This window comes from Anser brachyrhynchus, assembly GCF_964034855.1.
Source record: "Anser brachyrhynchus genome assembly, chromosome: 7".
Lineage (NCBI taxonomy): Eukaryota > Metazoa > Chordata > Aves > Anseriformes > Anatidae > Anser > Anser brachyrhynchus.
The window spans coordinates 25444483-25458841 of record NC_137701.1 but is presented as its reverse complement, the minus strand read 5'-3'; the positions used below and the strand labels follow the sequence as shown (position 1 = coordinate 25458841).

The 14359-nt window shown below is 38.6% G+C and overlaps 1 protein-coding gene across 4 annotated transcripts in view; it reads right to left on the bottom strand.

Annotated features, from left to right (window-relative positions):
- The window catches only part of ZNF148 (zinc finger protein 148), a 41165-nt gene that overhangs the window by 11504 nt on the left and 15302 nt on the right, over positions 1-14359 (bottom strand). For 3 of the 4 annotated variants that reach the window (XR_013953860.1, XM_080600593.1, XM_080600595.1), the window contains exons 2-5: positions 9291-9636; positions 7945-8070; positions 4853-4976; positions 4108-4191 (exon numbers count right to left, since the gene is read on the bottom strand). Coding sequence is in view for 3 of the 4 variants with exons in the window: in XM_080600593.1 (XP_080456719.1) it covers positions 4108-4191; positions 4853-4976; positions 7945-8070; positions 9291-9636 (680 nt within the window). In the remaining variant the exon portion in view is untranslated. The remainder of the gene's footprint in view (positions 1-4107; positions 4192-4852; positions 4977-7944; positions 8071-9290; positions 9637-14359) is intronic. The other variant, XM_080600594.1, reaches the window with a different exon arrangement.

Here is a 14359-nt window from a genome sequence, read left to right as displayed (position 1 = left end):
TGCACTTTTAAGAAAGATGAGGCAAGAGTTTTACGTCTTGCTGTTCTACTGTTATACACCAACCCCTTCCATTCCCAAAGACTATTACTTAATCCTTTTTACTTTATGTTTTATTTTCCTTTTCTCCACTATTCCACTTGGTGCTTCATTTAAATCACCCCCTTAGAACAACTCTTGTTACGTTGTCTGGAAGTCTGTTTTCAGTCTCCTAAACTCTTCCCAGAGCAGCACCATGCTGTTTGGGATGCAGACTGCCCTGAGCCTCCACAGAAGCCGAACCAAGCCAGAGAAGCGAGACAGCTCAGTCCTGCTGTAGTGCAGAGCAGCCCTCCGTGGAGCTCTCCTGTATCCCAGGGAGGCTCGAATGCAGACCGCTTCGTGGGTGCACTTACCTTCAGCCTCACACCCATCTCTGTAAGGCAAGGGTCCCAGCGTCCTTAACAAGCTGGCTATTTACTGGCAAAAGACTAACCGCTATCTATTCCCTTTCCTAGGCTTAACTGGGCTTAAACAGGGGGGTCAGTTTTTTCACTGCAGCGTATTCCCAGCAGCGATGGCGAGATGGCAAAGGCGTTACCTCTGGCAGCAGCAGCGCCTGTGCCAGACCGTGCACCGCTGCGAAACAGCTTCCAAACCCCAGGGGTGGGACAGGAGCAGGCGACTGCTGTTTTGGAGACCTTGAGGGGACGTATCAGGGCACTGCTGGCCATGCCTCAATAGGAAGAAAAGTTTGGGAACACTCCCTTCAACTAACTAGGACCACACAGAAAATAATACCTTCCAGCAGAATTCCAGAACACTGGAAGTAAAATTAAGACACATTTTGTGTAACTGATACCATGCTTAATTCTTGCTTTAATCTTCATAAGGAAGATAGTATTAGAAAAAGATTAAAAATTAGTATGAAGATAAGCATCCTGTAATACTTTCTTCCTAGCAGAAGCCTGAAACTTCCGGTGCATTCTGAAATTTTGTTGTACTTTTAGAATAGGATATATTGCAAATGGAGTTCATTAATAAAAACCTTCTGGTAACGTAGGGAGAATCCAAAATATACTTTTCTGAAATGCATTAGTGACTAGGAAAAAATCATTTGTAGAAAAAAAATCAAAAATTTAAATTATAACAAAATAATTATATACATTATTTACAACAGCAGCCTATGTTTTGTGTCTAGACTGGAAATATGTTACAACTGAGCAGTAGAACTATTTATAAAGCATGGTTGCAACTACTATGTGTATGAAATCTCTAACAATTATAGCAGCAAATCTCCAGGGCAGTTTAAAATCTAAACAGACAAAATACAAATGATAAAATATAAAAGAAGGCAATAAAAAGCAGCATGACAGAATAATAAGGCACTTGAACGGTTAGCCACCAATGCTGTTTTCTTGTTTGTTTGTCTTTTTTTAATGTAATCTTTTTTGTGTGTGTGTTTAAAATGGAAAGTAGGGTGGCTTACAGAATTAGGACACATGAATGCATGAGTGGGTAACGTCTATGGAAACATCTCTAAGCAAAAATAAAGCAGCTATACTTGAAAAAAAATCTGATATCTTCATGAGCCTAGTAAACGCAAAATATGAAATTATTTGTGTGCCAATGACTGTTCATTTTCTCACAGCTGAAATGGCAATTTTCTGTATCATTAGTGACAAGTTCAGCAGCAAGGATCTAAGCACTGCTGCCCTCCTCTATATACAATTGTTTCTAGAAAGTGAATTTTGTATTAATGTAATGTCTGCTTTTAGATGCAACTATTTAATTATTTACACAGAATAAGGCTGTTCATTGATTGCTTCCTACCTCCATCATCACACTTCATTCGACAGAGTGGTTCAAAGAACCGAATTCAAATCAGACTGGAACTAGATGGAGCACCTCTAAATTCAGGGCTTGGGAGAGGCATAAAATGGGACTTCTATGTATAACTGCCATCTTTGATTCTCTTAAAATAATGAACTTGAAAATTTGATAAACAACTTTAAAAAAATTAGAAGCATATGTTATTCATTGGTATTTTGAACAATGTACAAAAACTGGTGCTAAAAACAGGCAGAGATTAAAAATGCAAAATAAAAAGAAAAACTACAACAGAATGTATAAGGAATATTTCTCAGAGTACAAGTAATACAAAGAGAGCTTTCCTTTACTTCCATCAAAGCAAAAACCATGGACCCAGTGTTCACCTCCATGTCAGAGAAGCAAACTGAAAATTCCCCTTTTCTGGATGGGTTCAAATATGCAGTTCTGCAGAACAGAATACTACTAAGCAAACAGCTATGGCCCAGGAGTGAATATATTGTCACAGCGAAGTGAAAGCACAGATGGGCACACAGAATGACAATTAGCTATACTGGGCCAGGCCCTAAAACAGAGCTCTAGTCAAATACTTACTAAGTGAACTTCAAAAAGGTTGTGTTGTGTTTTTTTGTTTGTTTTTTTTGTTTGTTTGTTTGTTGTTTTGTTTTGTTTTGTTTGGGGGGGGTAAAAAAAATAAAATCTGTGTTTCTTTTTTTTCAGAATAAGTCGTATATATTCAGTAACTACAATCTCACTAAAGATGAAAGATGTTTGTCTACTGGAAACTAGCGATGACTAGCGATAACTCCTAGAAACTAAATAGGTAAGTTGTTAAATGGCGGATCTTTCTCTGCTAGACAGACTTATGTATATAAGAGCTGAAAAATAAAAGTCCCACCAACACCAGACCCAACCCTGCCTCCAAAGCTTACAATCAATGCAGCAGAATTGTCATTTGAGCTAGAAATTGAATTTTAAAAGAGAATCAAATGCAGTTAAAAAAAATATTTTCAGTCAAGTGTTAATTAACTACGTTGCCCAAACTCTCATTTTCAAAGCCACGTACAGGGAATAATCATCATGAAAAAAAAAAAAAACTCTGAAAAATGTGAAGAAAAAAAATTTGCCTTTTCTTTTTGGAGTCAGGGGCAGATAAACAGACAACAGAGAGTAAATGAGCATTCTTTTCAAGAATAATATCTACACAAAGTGAAGGCTGCATGGTTCACCAATTCAGGGCCAGAGGCAAGACTATGAACAGAACAAAGACTTGGGACAGAAGAATGGAGGACTCTTCTGTGGCTGACTGGCTGAAGGAAACCTACTTAGTCTGGACTCATGGCAACCTAGGATACAAAAATCCCATAAACAACAGGGCACTTGTGCATGCAACTCCCTGTACACTGCTCTGAAAATTCATTTTGCAGAGATTTTTCTTCCTCTTGACTCTTACACATGCACACACTGCGCTGCGTGTTAGTAGCTTTCATATCCACTTAAATGCTAGAGCCAAGAAACACTGTGCACATTCACCAGCTCTGCTTTTCTGTAAAAGAGGCTGAGAAGTTGGCATCTAGTCCAAAGGGACCATATTACAAAATATTTAAAGAGGGATTGAAAGGCCATGCACCAAAATGCCAAAAACCCAATGAAGCCAAACCTGTTAAAGAATGTGGTTTTGTGCGGTGCAACAAGACAAAAAATAAACATGTGTAAACTTTAACTCTATTTGGCTTAAAAATTCAGGCCTTACTTGACCTACGATATTTTTAAACTAAAGCTCTTATTTTTAGAACAGTTCTGAATTAAACCTTTCAAAAAAAAAAGTGAGAAGTAAAGCTGATACTAATACCTTTGGGGTTAGGCATTTTGGCCATTTTAGTCCTGGCACTTATCCATCAAATTCCAAAAGAAATCAAAAAAAAAAAAAAGAAAAATCTACTAAAATATGATTTGGAAGTCCCTGTTGTTCACATTAAATTGATACAACAAACGATACAAATGCTTAATAAACCTTGTTTTTCATGAACACACAAACTTCAAAATTTGTCACTCTGGGATTATTTATAGAGACTACTTTCAGAATTGCTTATTACAGTTTATACTCACTTTACAGCCACAGAAAAGTGGAACACGTTGAAAGCACAAAGGTAATTTGTTTTTTAAAGTTTTATAACATTTGTTAAGTCAAAACAAACTACAGCAGGGTTTTAGGCTGCATACTTCTTATCCAAAACCTTGCCTGAGTGGGGAAACAGTTTTTAAGCACGCCAGTAAAGATACTCAAGGCACTATACTCACCAGTATGAATCTTCTCATGCCTCTGTAGCAGGTACTTCTGTATGAAACGCATGTCGCACTGACTGCACTGAAATGGTTTTTCACCTTGAACAATATAATTCCACATCCATAAGTTAATAACTACACAGTGTTGTTTCTGATAACTACTTTTGAGGAATATTAAAATCTTTATAAGAAACCAGCATCTGAGCAAATTCCAAAAATACTCTAGTACCAAAAAACATTAGCCTTACTAAGTATATGAACTCCAGAATTGTTTCCATGATCCTAAGAATCACATTGAGACTAGCATGGAAGAGTGATCTGAAATGGCTGTAACATCCTCATGAACAAGATCAATCATGATGCTGGCATAAGACTGCATTCAGGATACTGGCAAGCTATTATAATGGTAAGTACCTTTTTCACTTCTCCGAACCAGAGAGATACCTCATCAGGCAAATAAGCAGCCGGAGCACATTTTACAAAGGGGTCAATTTTGGCACTTAGGCTACAAGTCAACCCATTACTTTCTGATAAAGAAAGAAAAGAAACCTTGTAAACAGTTAGGTCTTCAGTTGATTAAACATATGTTGATTTTTTTTTCCTGGTATTCTTTTGACACTTTGGTGCATGGAATCTCTAAGCTTAGATGCCAAGGTTGCTACAGTCTTAAAAATGAAATCCGCATATAGCTGAAAACATTTTAACATAAGTAAACAACCCTTTATATAGTAGAAAAGACAAATTTGAAGTCAAGCAGTACCTGTATGAATGAAGACATGTCTCTGTAAATGGTAGTTGGTTCTAAAGGCAGCATTGCAATGCTCACAAACATGAGATTTGTGGGTTTTCAGACCAAGTGATCCATCCTCATTTATTGTAAGGATCTATTTTAAAAAGAGTAAAATTTGTTCTCACACTACCCTCTAAAGATGTCTTATTAACTACAAAAAAAAAACAAAAAAACATTTTTTCGATGCAGAAAATTTAAGTATTTCAGGTAAAACAATGCTAATTTCTATAAAGCTACATGTTAGGCTTCTAGCTTACATTTCCAATTGCAGTCCAATCCAACTCGTGTCTCATTGTACATTAAGAAGTATTTCAACAGGACGGAGGCAAAAGCATCTCACAGAAAATCAACCTAGAGCTTCCCTATTCACAGCTGAGTCATTTTATATGCTACTGTTTACTTTGTCCGTCTGTTGGAAAGGACGCAAAGTAACCAAACCACCTCTGGGCACTGAACCATGGATATTCACATTTTAAAGCAAAAGTGAAAAGTTATGTTCTTTTTTCAAATCATTATTGCAATTTGCAAAGAAACATACAAATTATCCAAGATAGTCATACAAATTACCTACATCTACATAATACCAGCAATCTTGGAGACAACATTATATTTTAAAAACTAAAACCCCAAAGCCAAACAACCAAGAAAATGGGATTATTCTTCTCCCAAGGTTTTCACTCAATAAAATATTGCTCACTCAATATACATGTTAGAGCATCTCCTTGACAAATTCAACTTTCCACACCCAAATGCTTTGATGTCAAAGCAGCTCTTTTAATATAAAGTTGAAAAAATTAATTGAAAAAAAAATTACACCATATCTTATTCAATAAAGCTCATTACAGGTTTGCTCTAATTTGTCAAAAAAAAAAAAAAAAACACCCACACCCAAACTCTCTATCATCTCTGGCAAGAGCATAAGAAAACCAGTAAACAAATTACATTTCCAGAAGTCTTACTTAACTGAAAACAGAACTACAAAGAAGCGCTTAAATAACCTTAAATAAAACATTTAGTCCCTTGTTATTAAAAAATATAAAATAAAAATCTGCTGGGGAAACACATCTGCATTTTGATTAGCTATGATGTTTAAGGTTTTATGATAATGATAGCGATGAGAAAGGGAGTCAGAATAAATGAAGTATCTCTGCAACAGTAGCAAATACTATAGGATCTACTTAAAACAATTTTTAATTTTGCTGCATTAAAAAATCAGCAAGAGTGAAAGTCTCAGCTAGCAAATTCTTGCGCATTCACTCTGAAGGACAAGCACATTCATACGTTTGTAGGGTTGGTATGTTACAGCTCCAGTAAGTCTCTGATACAGACAACTATAAAAATTAGGTACTGTAACAGCATTCAACTAATGAAACACTAACTGGCGATTTAAAATAAATTGAAATACCTGTTATGATTTTTTTCATATATTGAAATTTTTAGAATAATTGTGCAAACTAACCCTGAGCTCTTCCACTGCATCCATTCATTGCACCATGTCTTAAGTCAAGAAAACTTTGGCAGTTTTCATAATAAAAGTAACAACAGCGCGTGTGTGTGTGTACATGCATGCATTTGTGTGCTTGTGCATGTGTGTGTGCATGGAAGGGGGAAAAGTAGATAGGATTCATAAGAGCTACTGACTTTTTATGTATATGATGACTAGATTAATAGAACAAAATTTCAAACGTTTTAGTATATTAATTGACTTCCATTTGTAAAAGTCCCAGCTGCTGTATGGATGGAAAAATCAACCCTGTTACTCTGGGAGCACTAACTCAGACTGCAGAAGGCTCTCACCTATGTCAGCCCTTCAGCTTCATCCTGCCATTCTACTCTGACAAGCTTGAAAAAAGGGGAAGAGAGACTGAAAAAGAACCTGTTTAACAATTCTCCTGATCATTTTTCAATCTTTTGTTATCTCAAAAGAATGGCACTGACAGACTGGAAGATAAAAAGGAAGCATGCAAGTATATGTCTGTAGAAAGAGGGACACATGCCTCTCCTACCTTGCAATGTTTCCATGGAAGTGATCTGTGGAGGGGATTCGACCTACATCTCCTTTCTCTATCAAAAGGACAAATACCTTGATGCAAAGGATTTGGAACTTGCTTCCACACCCAATTTGATACAATTTGTCAACTTTCCAAGAATACCACAGTGCTTTGAGGAGGACTGAAGGGTCCCAATCCCAGGATAACAAGCAGGAGTTTTTGGAATTCTTCGTGGTGTTAGGCTGAGTTTTGCTTCAATGCATAAACGGTCTAGGTTCGTTTCAGAGTAGGCTTATTTTAGGGCTTCTGTGTGATGACATATAACCGATTTTTACCTATCAGAGCATCCAGCATATGTTCTATTTTAAATCTGAAGATGGATTTGCAGAGTTGCTATAAGGTATAACACTGCTACCTCATGAGGTGAAATGATTCTGTTTTTATCTGAAGTGGCTCTCAACAGAAGAAAATCTACATTTTCAGACATATAGGGATACATACTCTTCATGAATGGATCTACAAAACAATTTTTGAAGTAACAAACCAGCAGCTATCATAAGAATTTTTGATATCAATAAATACATATATGAAGATGATTATGACCACAGGAATATTCCCTACCGGTAGATTATTTTATATATATTAGTAACTTTTTAGAATTTTCCAAACTACCATTTTAGATTTCTTTTTAAAAACTTTTCACTATGCATAAAGCATATAAAATTGTCAGGCTCACAGAAAAGCACAACTATTATTAGACTGATACAGAGTAATGATTTATAGGTTGTCTACAAAGCTACTGACTCATAATTTAAAAAAAATATTTGGAGAGAACTCCCTGGAGAGACAGATGTTAAAATATGTCAAGGGTTCATGTTGCTAAAAAGAGTTCAAAGAAAAACACTGTTATATCAGGTTTTGATTTGGGTCTCTGGTAAACTTCAGAACTGCATCTTTACTGAGCAAACAAACAATTTCCAGCCTAACTACTTCAAATGCTAATGAAATTAGTCATAGTCAACCCAATCTTCAGGTTCTTTTAATCTTGGTTTTGCCAAATCAATGTCTTACTTTTGCTGGTGAACGCTGTTTTCTTTTCTTCTTTTTCTGCAAATCTACTGGCTCTCGTATTTGTTTTTTGTCTCGTTTCTGTTGTTCAGATGCATCAGTAAAGGTAATTTCTTGCTTTACACTGATCTGTTAAGATACCAAGTGCCAGTTTCAGGTAAGGTTCTCACTACAGAAAAGCAATTTTTCAATTTTAGAAGATGACAAACTGCTGAAACAGAAAACCTTTTTCTAAGGGAATTATCTTGTGGCTTCATTCTTTCAGAAATTTAAGTGAAAGGAATAATAAGTATATTAAGTAAAAAGGGCATAGTTAATTTCTACAGTGACATTTTGATGTATCCTTTCATTCATCTCCCAAAGTCTTTTTTCCTTCTGATCTGTGGTGATTTTGAGATCAGTTCTTATATTAAAATCACTTCCATCTGTAAAACCATTCAGCTTTTCACACCTATTTTACTTTAGTCCGTGTACTGTCAATGCAAGATTTAATGGAATAGTTTATTATATATTTAAGACAGAAGTACTTTTAAAGAAAACAAAAATATTGCTAATGATGGGATTTTTTTTTCCAAAAATATTTCTTGACCTATTGTGAACTTTAATGAAGAGCAAGATACTCTTACATTTTTCTAACAGCTGAGCTGCCTGATCTACAGCTAACAGAGTAGTGTTTTAACAACGCTACCTTTCCAAGGATTATTCTTCACAGATAAGGCTATCCGCTTTTAAAGTCCTTGTAATTATCCTTTATGTTTGACAGCTAACAGTGATGGTGTGCTGCTTTACAGACAGACGTTCTGTTTTCAAAAGGAAGTCACCTGCATTCTCTCTGGACAAGATGAGGGAAACTTTCTATTAGATCTCAAGGAGGGACATATTTATGGTCATGTATGAAGTGTCACAGTCCAACCTGCAGCGTGAATGCAATTGCTAAGCGTCCACATAGCTTGAAAACATATAAGAAGATGCTTCCTATATCAAAAGAAACTAAATAGCACTATCAACAGCATAAACAGTATGCAACTTTTCATAACGCTATTTATTCTGGTTTGTAGTTACCCTTGAACATTAAATGTATTTAAAAGAGCACAATTTAACTCGTTAATTCTATGGCAACAGCCTGATTATAAAATATTTATAAAACAGATACTTAAAGATTATACTTAATTGGAAAAATTTGTCCGCAGCCAGAGGCAAATGACATTTTCATAACGAGCATCTATTCATAAATATTTTGATAATCAAAATCCAAACAAGCAATTAATAGATTCTTGCCAGAGTAGGATAAGACTATCAGATCAAGCTCCCTAGTAATTCCTCCAATATTTCACAAAGAAATTGCTTACAGGGACATTAACAGCATACTGCAGCCCTTGAGGAAGTCTATCTTGCGCATCCATGTCATCATCATTTTTTACCGTCTCCTCATGGACCATGAGTTCATCATGTGAAATCATCTCTTGCTGTCGAAGTTCACTTTCCTGTAACACTTCGTCTGTCGCAAGAATTTCTTGGTGCGCCATAGTCCGATCTTGAAGCACTGCCTCTTGCCGATCTCCCGATACTCCGGACTGGTCAGATACTGCACCCATCCCTACCATAGCCCTGGATGACTGCATTTGGTCTATGCCACCACATTTAAGAAATAATCCTCCCAGCTTGTCTTCAATGTTCATTCTTAAGTGCAATAACCTACAAAGAAAGTTTTAATAGTAAACATCTACAATCGGTGCTCTTGCTTCAAGTTTTTACTTAAAAACATTTATAAGACCCAGGTCAGTACTCAGCATACATACATGCACTCCACTCCTAACATCGATATCTGAACAGAAGCAGGGAGTTGGATACCTTGCTTCAACACGAAACGATTCTCCTTTCACACACATGCATGTATACACCAACGAAGACTTTCAAACAAAAGGTTTATAACAAGGTGCCTTCAGATTGCTGGCAAAATCCTAAGATTAAATGAAACCTAACTCCTCCTCCTTATTCTTTCAAAAAATTTTGTTTTCTTCTTCCCCTTTTTCTCTTTTTCTTCTTTGATTGTCTGAGAAATGCCAATGTCATACTGGTCCAGCTCTCCTTATTTCCTTGTTCTTTACATGCTCTTTTGTTACAGCTACCCCAGGGCATGCTACAGCTGCAGGAACATCTTAATATCCCTAAGTGAGAGAAAAGAGAACTTTCTGGCTAAGCGTGCACGTCAACGAAGGACTACAGAGAGGTACAATTTGTTTATGAAAAGGGCAGTCATTTTCACACCCGCTAAGCTGGCGCATTAGTCAGGAAACATTAATTCCAGTCGTGAAGAGCAATACCGGTAGTTACACTGATTCATGATGCACAGATACCAAAGTGGAATATTCCAACAAGTGTCATGGCTTTCTTCACTGTTGTCTAACACAGGGCAGCAGGCTTTTGTGGCTGGCGGTGGCAGCATCTACTTGTCCCCTCCCTGTTTCTCAGGTGATGTGACTTTGCTAGGACAGGACGCAGCCCTCCGGACCTCCCTACACACTGTGGGATGTGTGGCATGGCAGGGCTAAAACTTCTCCTCAGTGTCCTGCATGAGTCCCAGGAGCCAGCCTCCTCTGTGCTAGTCCCCAGGCCCCTAACTCCTACCTGCTGCACAGCGCTCTGGTCCACTGCTCCAGACAGACGCACAGACAGACAGACATCCCTCCTGCACCCCTGCCTCGTCCCACAGCTGGCGGCAATGGCTACACAACAGCACAGGGTGGGAGCACAGCACAGCGGAGCCGGACAGCGCAGGGCAAAGCGCAGACAGGAGCGTATCTTGGGGACTGCTACGCCAGCCCCTTGGATTTTGTCACATTCAGAATCACAATATAAACGGGATGGTGGTGCTTCACCACTCACCAGCTGCAAATTCGCTCCCCCTAAGCGCGCAGCATGATCAAGTGCTCCTTTTCCATTCCAGTTTCGAGTCGGAGGCTATGCTTCCTTCCAGCCAGCTCTAGCTGACAGCTCACAACCTGAAGACACTGCAACTCTGCCCAGAGCTGGCAGGGCCAGCCCCCTGCAAACCCACTGCCAGCCCCCTGCAAACCCACTGCCAGCCCCCTGCAAACCCACTGCCAGCCCCCTGCAAACCCACTGCCAGCCCCCTGCAAACCCACTGCCAGCCCCCTGCAAACCCACTGCCAGCCCCCTGCAAACCCTCTGCCGGCCCAGCAGCCTGCCAGCTCGCTGAACGATTGGATCAAACGAGTGTACAGCAAATATTTAAATTACTAGTCTTGGTTTGATTGCTTTCCAAAGCGCTTTCTTCACCAGGAAAATCTTCTGAGAATTCTTGATGCATCTTAAACCTTTGTGAAGATTTGTTTGTACCGAACTACAGGGAGCTCACAAAGCATGGAGCAGCCTTTCTGCAGGTGAGATCCTAGCGTACTGGGTAGGAACGCAAGCCACCAGAGAACCAGCTGAAAAAGATCTGGAAGTTCTGCTACATTATACTTTGCTTCAAATGCTACTATTAGCTCTTAATCTTCTTCCTAACGTAAAATTCACTTGTTTTTTCTAAAAAAAATAAAATTTAAAAATTCCACGTTAACACCTTCTAGTAGCAACTCACATCATACAGCACAGAATTGGAACAACATTTGTTCCCATTCCCTATCAGGAGATGTTCCAAATTTCTGACTGCATCATTGAAAAGCTGATAGCCAGCATGGGCTGACTTCTCTGAGTTTCAGCTATTTAAGCGGCACGCCAAAGAAAGAAGCTTTTCAGAAAATTACAGGTCTTTTTAATAAGCCTTCTGCTGCTGCAAGTCAGGAGGACACAGTCACCAAACTAAATCTGTTTATATATGACAATGTCATCAACAATTTTAATAATCTCCCTTCCTATGCAAAAAAAAAAAACATTTTAGAGACCAAAAAAAGCCTGTGATGGAAGCAGAAGAGGAAAAATTCTGTTAAGAGCATTTTTGCTTGTTATCTGTCCTTTTTTGTTCTTCTGCAATTTTAACACAAGGAAGTTTGGAGTCTTTCTCTTGATTTTCAAAGCATCTGTCTTCAAGTACAGACAACTCCTTAATGTCGTAAGCGAGCTCAGGTAGTGCTGGGTGACAAGCTTACTCCCAGTTAATCCACTTTATAGTAAGAGAATGGGATTTCACATCTTCAAGAGAAAACTGATGTCTGGTATGCCACACAGCCACCTAGAGACATTATATAATCCATGAAGTATTTTGGGAAGGTAACTGGGAAACCATACTGATAGTTTCTCAGCAGTAATACAAACAAAAAAAAAACCTGGCATAGCACAAAGGCTGCATTTTTTCTACCAATGCAGGTCTCCCAGAGAGATCTTGCAACAGACCTTAGTGATCCTAAAAGAAAATAAGGGTGAATTTATCATATGATCAGCGCGGAGGATCCTGTGTCAAGTAAGAAATGCGAGAAGGAACTCAAGTTCTTGAGAATCTGTCTCCCATGGAGTCACTATTTGATAAAGGATGGTGCGAAGGAGCTAAGGTTTCTTCGGTAGGGCATGTTAAATATGTAGAATGAAAGATAGACTCCAAGGAAAATAAGCAGATATATTTATTTGTTTCAGCCTTTATCCCAAGTTTATCCACTCTCAGGATACACCTTACATAGATCATCATCTGCTGTGCTTTTGTTCCATGCTACAGAAACGTGACAGCATAAGCTCAGTGCAGATTCTTTAGAGGAATGGTATGTGCAGGTACTAGGATACAAGAACTCAAGGTGATTTAAGGAAAAAAAACAGTATCAAGTCTGATAACACAGTGGCCCTGATCACTCTGCTCAAACCAGTCACGGAAACGGTTGCTCCACACGGAGCATACTGCCGTCTCACCCTGAAGTTAGGTATGAATTGAGGAAATCCTGGATACAAAGCTATTTCCTGGCAGGAAGATAAGCAGACAAATGAAAATAGAGAGACCGAGTGTTTAAGGCTGCAGAAGAGCTGCTACTCTCGCCAACAGACATGGGCAGACTCACGGCGTGCAGATTCATAGGGGAGCTGGCAAGACAAAGCAGCTACCTGGAAGACAGTTGAGCACTGGATGGCATGTACTGGTCTCACTAGTGCTCTGAATTGTCAGGGGTAGGGAAACTTTTCGTTCTCACCCTGCTGAGTAGACTTAGCAGAGTCATGCAACTGAAAGCACTCGGTTGTTTTCCAATCATGATCTTGAGTCATATCAGCTGCTGGTACAGTGAGCGTGCTGCTTACTAAATCAGGCTTTCAAACATCTGGCTTTTCAGAGAGAAATAACTAGAACTCATAGCGTATTCTTAGGCTGCGTACTCTTAAGTGATGAAGCACGGTGTAAGCCATATGACATCAGGTACTGCTTGAAAAAGAAGAAATACAAACACAAATAAGCTACTAATTCAAATGAGAAGTATCCCAATTGCCACCATCTCAGTGAAACAAGGGTAATTTGTCATCTGACACCTTTTGGCTCACATAAAAGGAATCCCTATCATTTACATTGAAGATGAGGAGAAGTGTTCTTGGAAGAATGACAGTGTGATAAAGAAAATTTAAGTTAAAAACATTCAAACCAGCTCACTTTACCAAGCCTGCAATGATTAAATAAATATTTCAAGTGCAAGATGCATCTGTGAGATAAAGATCAACTCATTTTGAGATTATCTTGAGCGAAGTTACAATAACACAAAGCATACAGGAACGTACACAAGTACTTCCCTTGGCATAAAACATTGTTATCCTTATTGCAGAGATATTTTCCATGGAATTGCAGAACTTTTATTAAGCTCCGCCAAATAATCGCGTAATTTTAGCATTTTCTTTGAATATATAGCTCCTCAATACAGCAAGAGAAAAAAAGCCATCCACAAAAGCGTTGAAGTACCCATTTTGCTTGGCAGAGGTTCTCCAAACCTTTACTTTATGCAGAGCATTTCACAAGAGACATCTACAGGCAGAACTTCCTGCACATGCACGCATTTTGGGAAAAAAAAAAAAAGAGGACAGGGAGGGACTGCATAGAAAAGGTCTTATCAGATCATCTCAGCATCTTCTCTCTTCACACAGTGCTCAGCAGCTGCTCGCAGAACATCCACAGCCAGTGAACAACGTTGCTCCTTTTCAAAAGCCGCTGCCCTGCCAAAGCCTACGGCAGTCCTTCAGAACTGTTCTTTTCAGTACCCCTGACATCAGTTTTTCCAGAGATCCCTGGTGCAGCAAGCTGGAGAGCTGAGTGGGAAAGACAATATTCCTATCGAAGAAACAGTCATCTAAACCGCATCAGGGTAAATGAGAAGCGTGACAACCTTTCCAATTCAGAATCAAAAATTACAATACAATCAAAAGAAAACATTAATAGGTAAAAAATAAAAATAAAAAGGCTGGTGGGATGGTGGCTGCTCTGCACTGAGGCTGA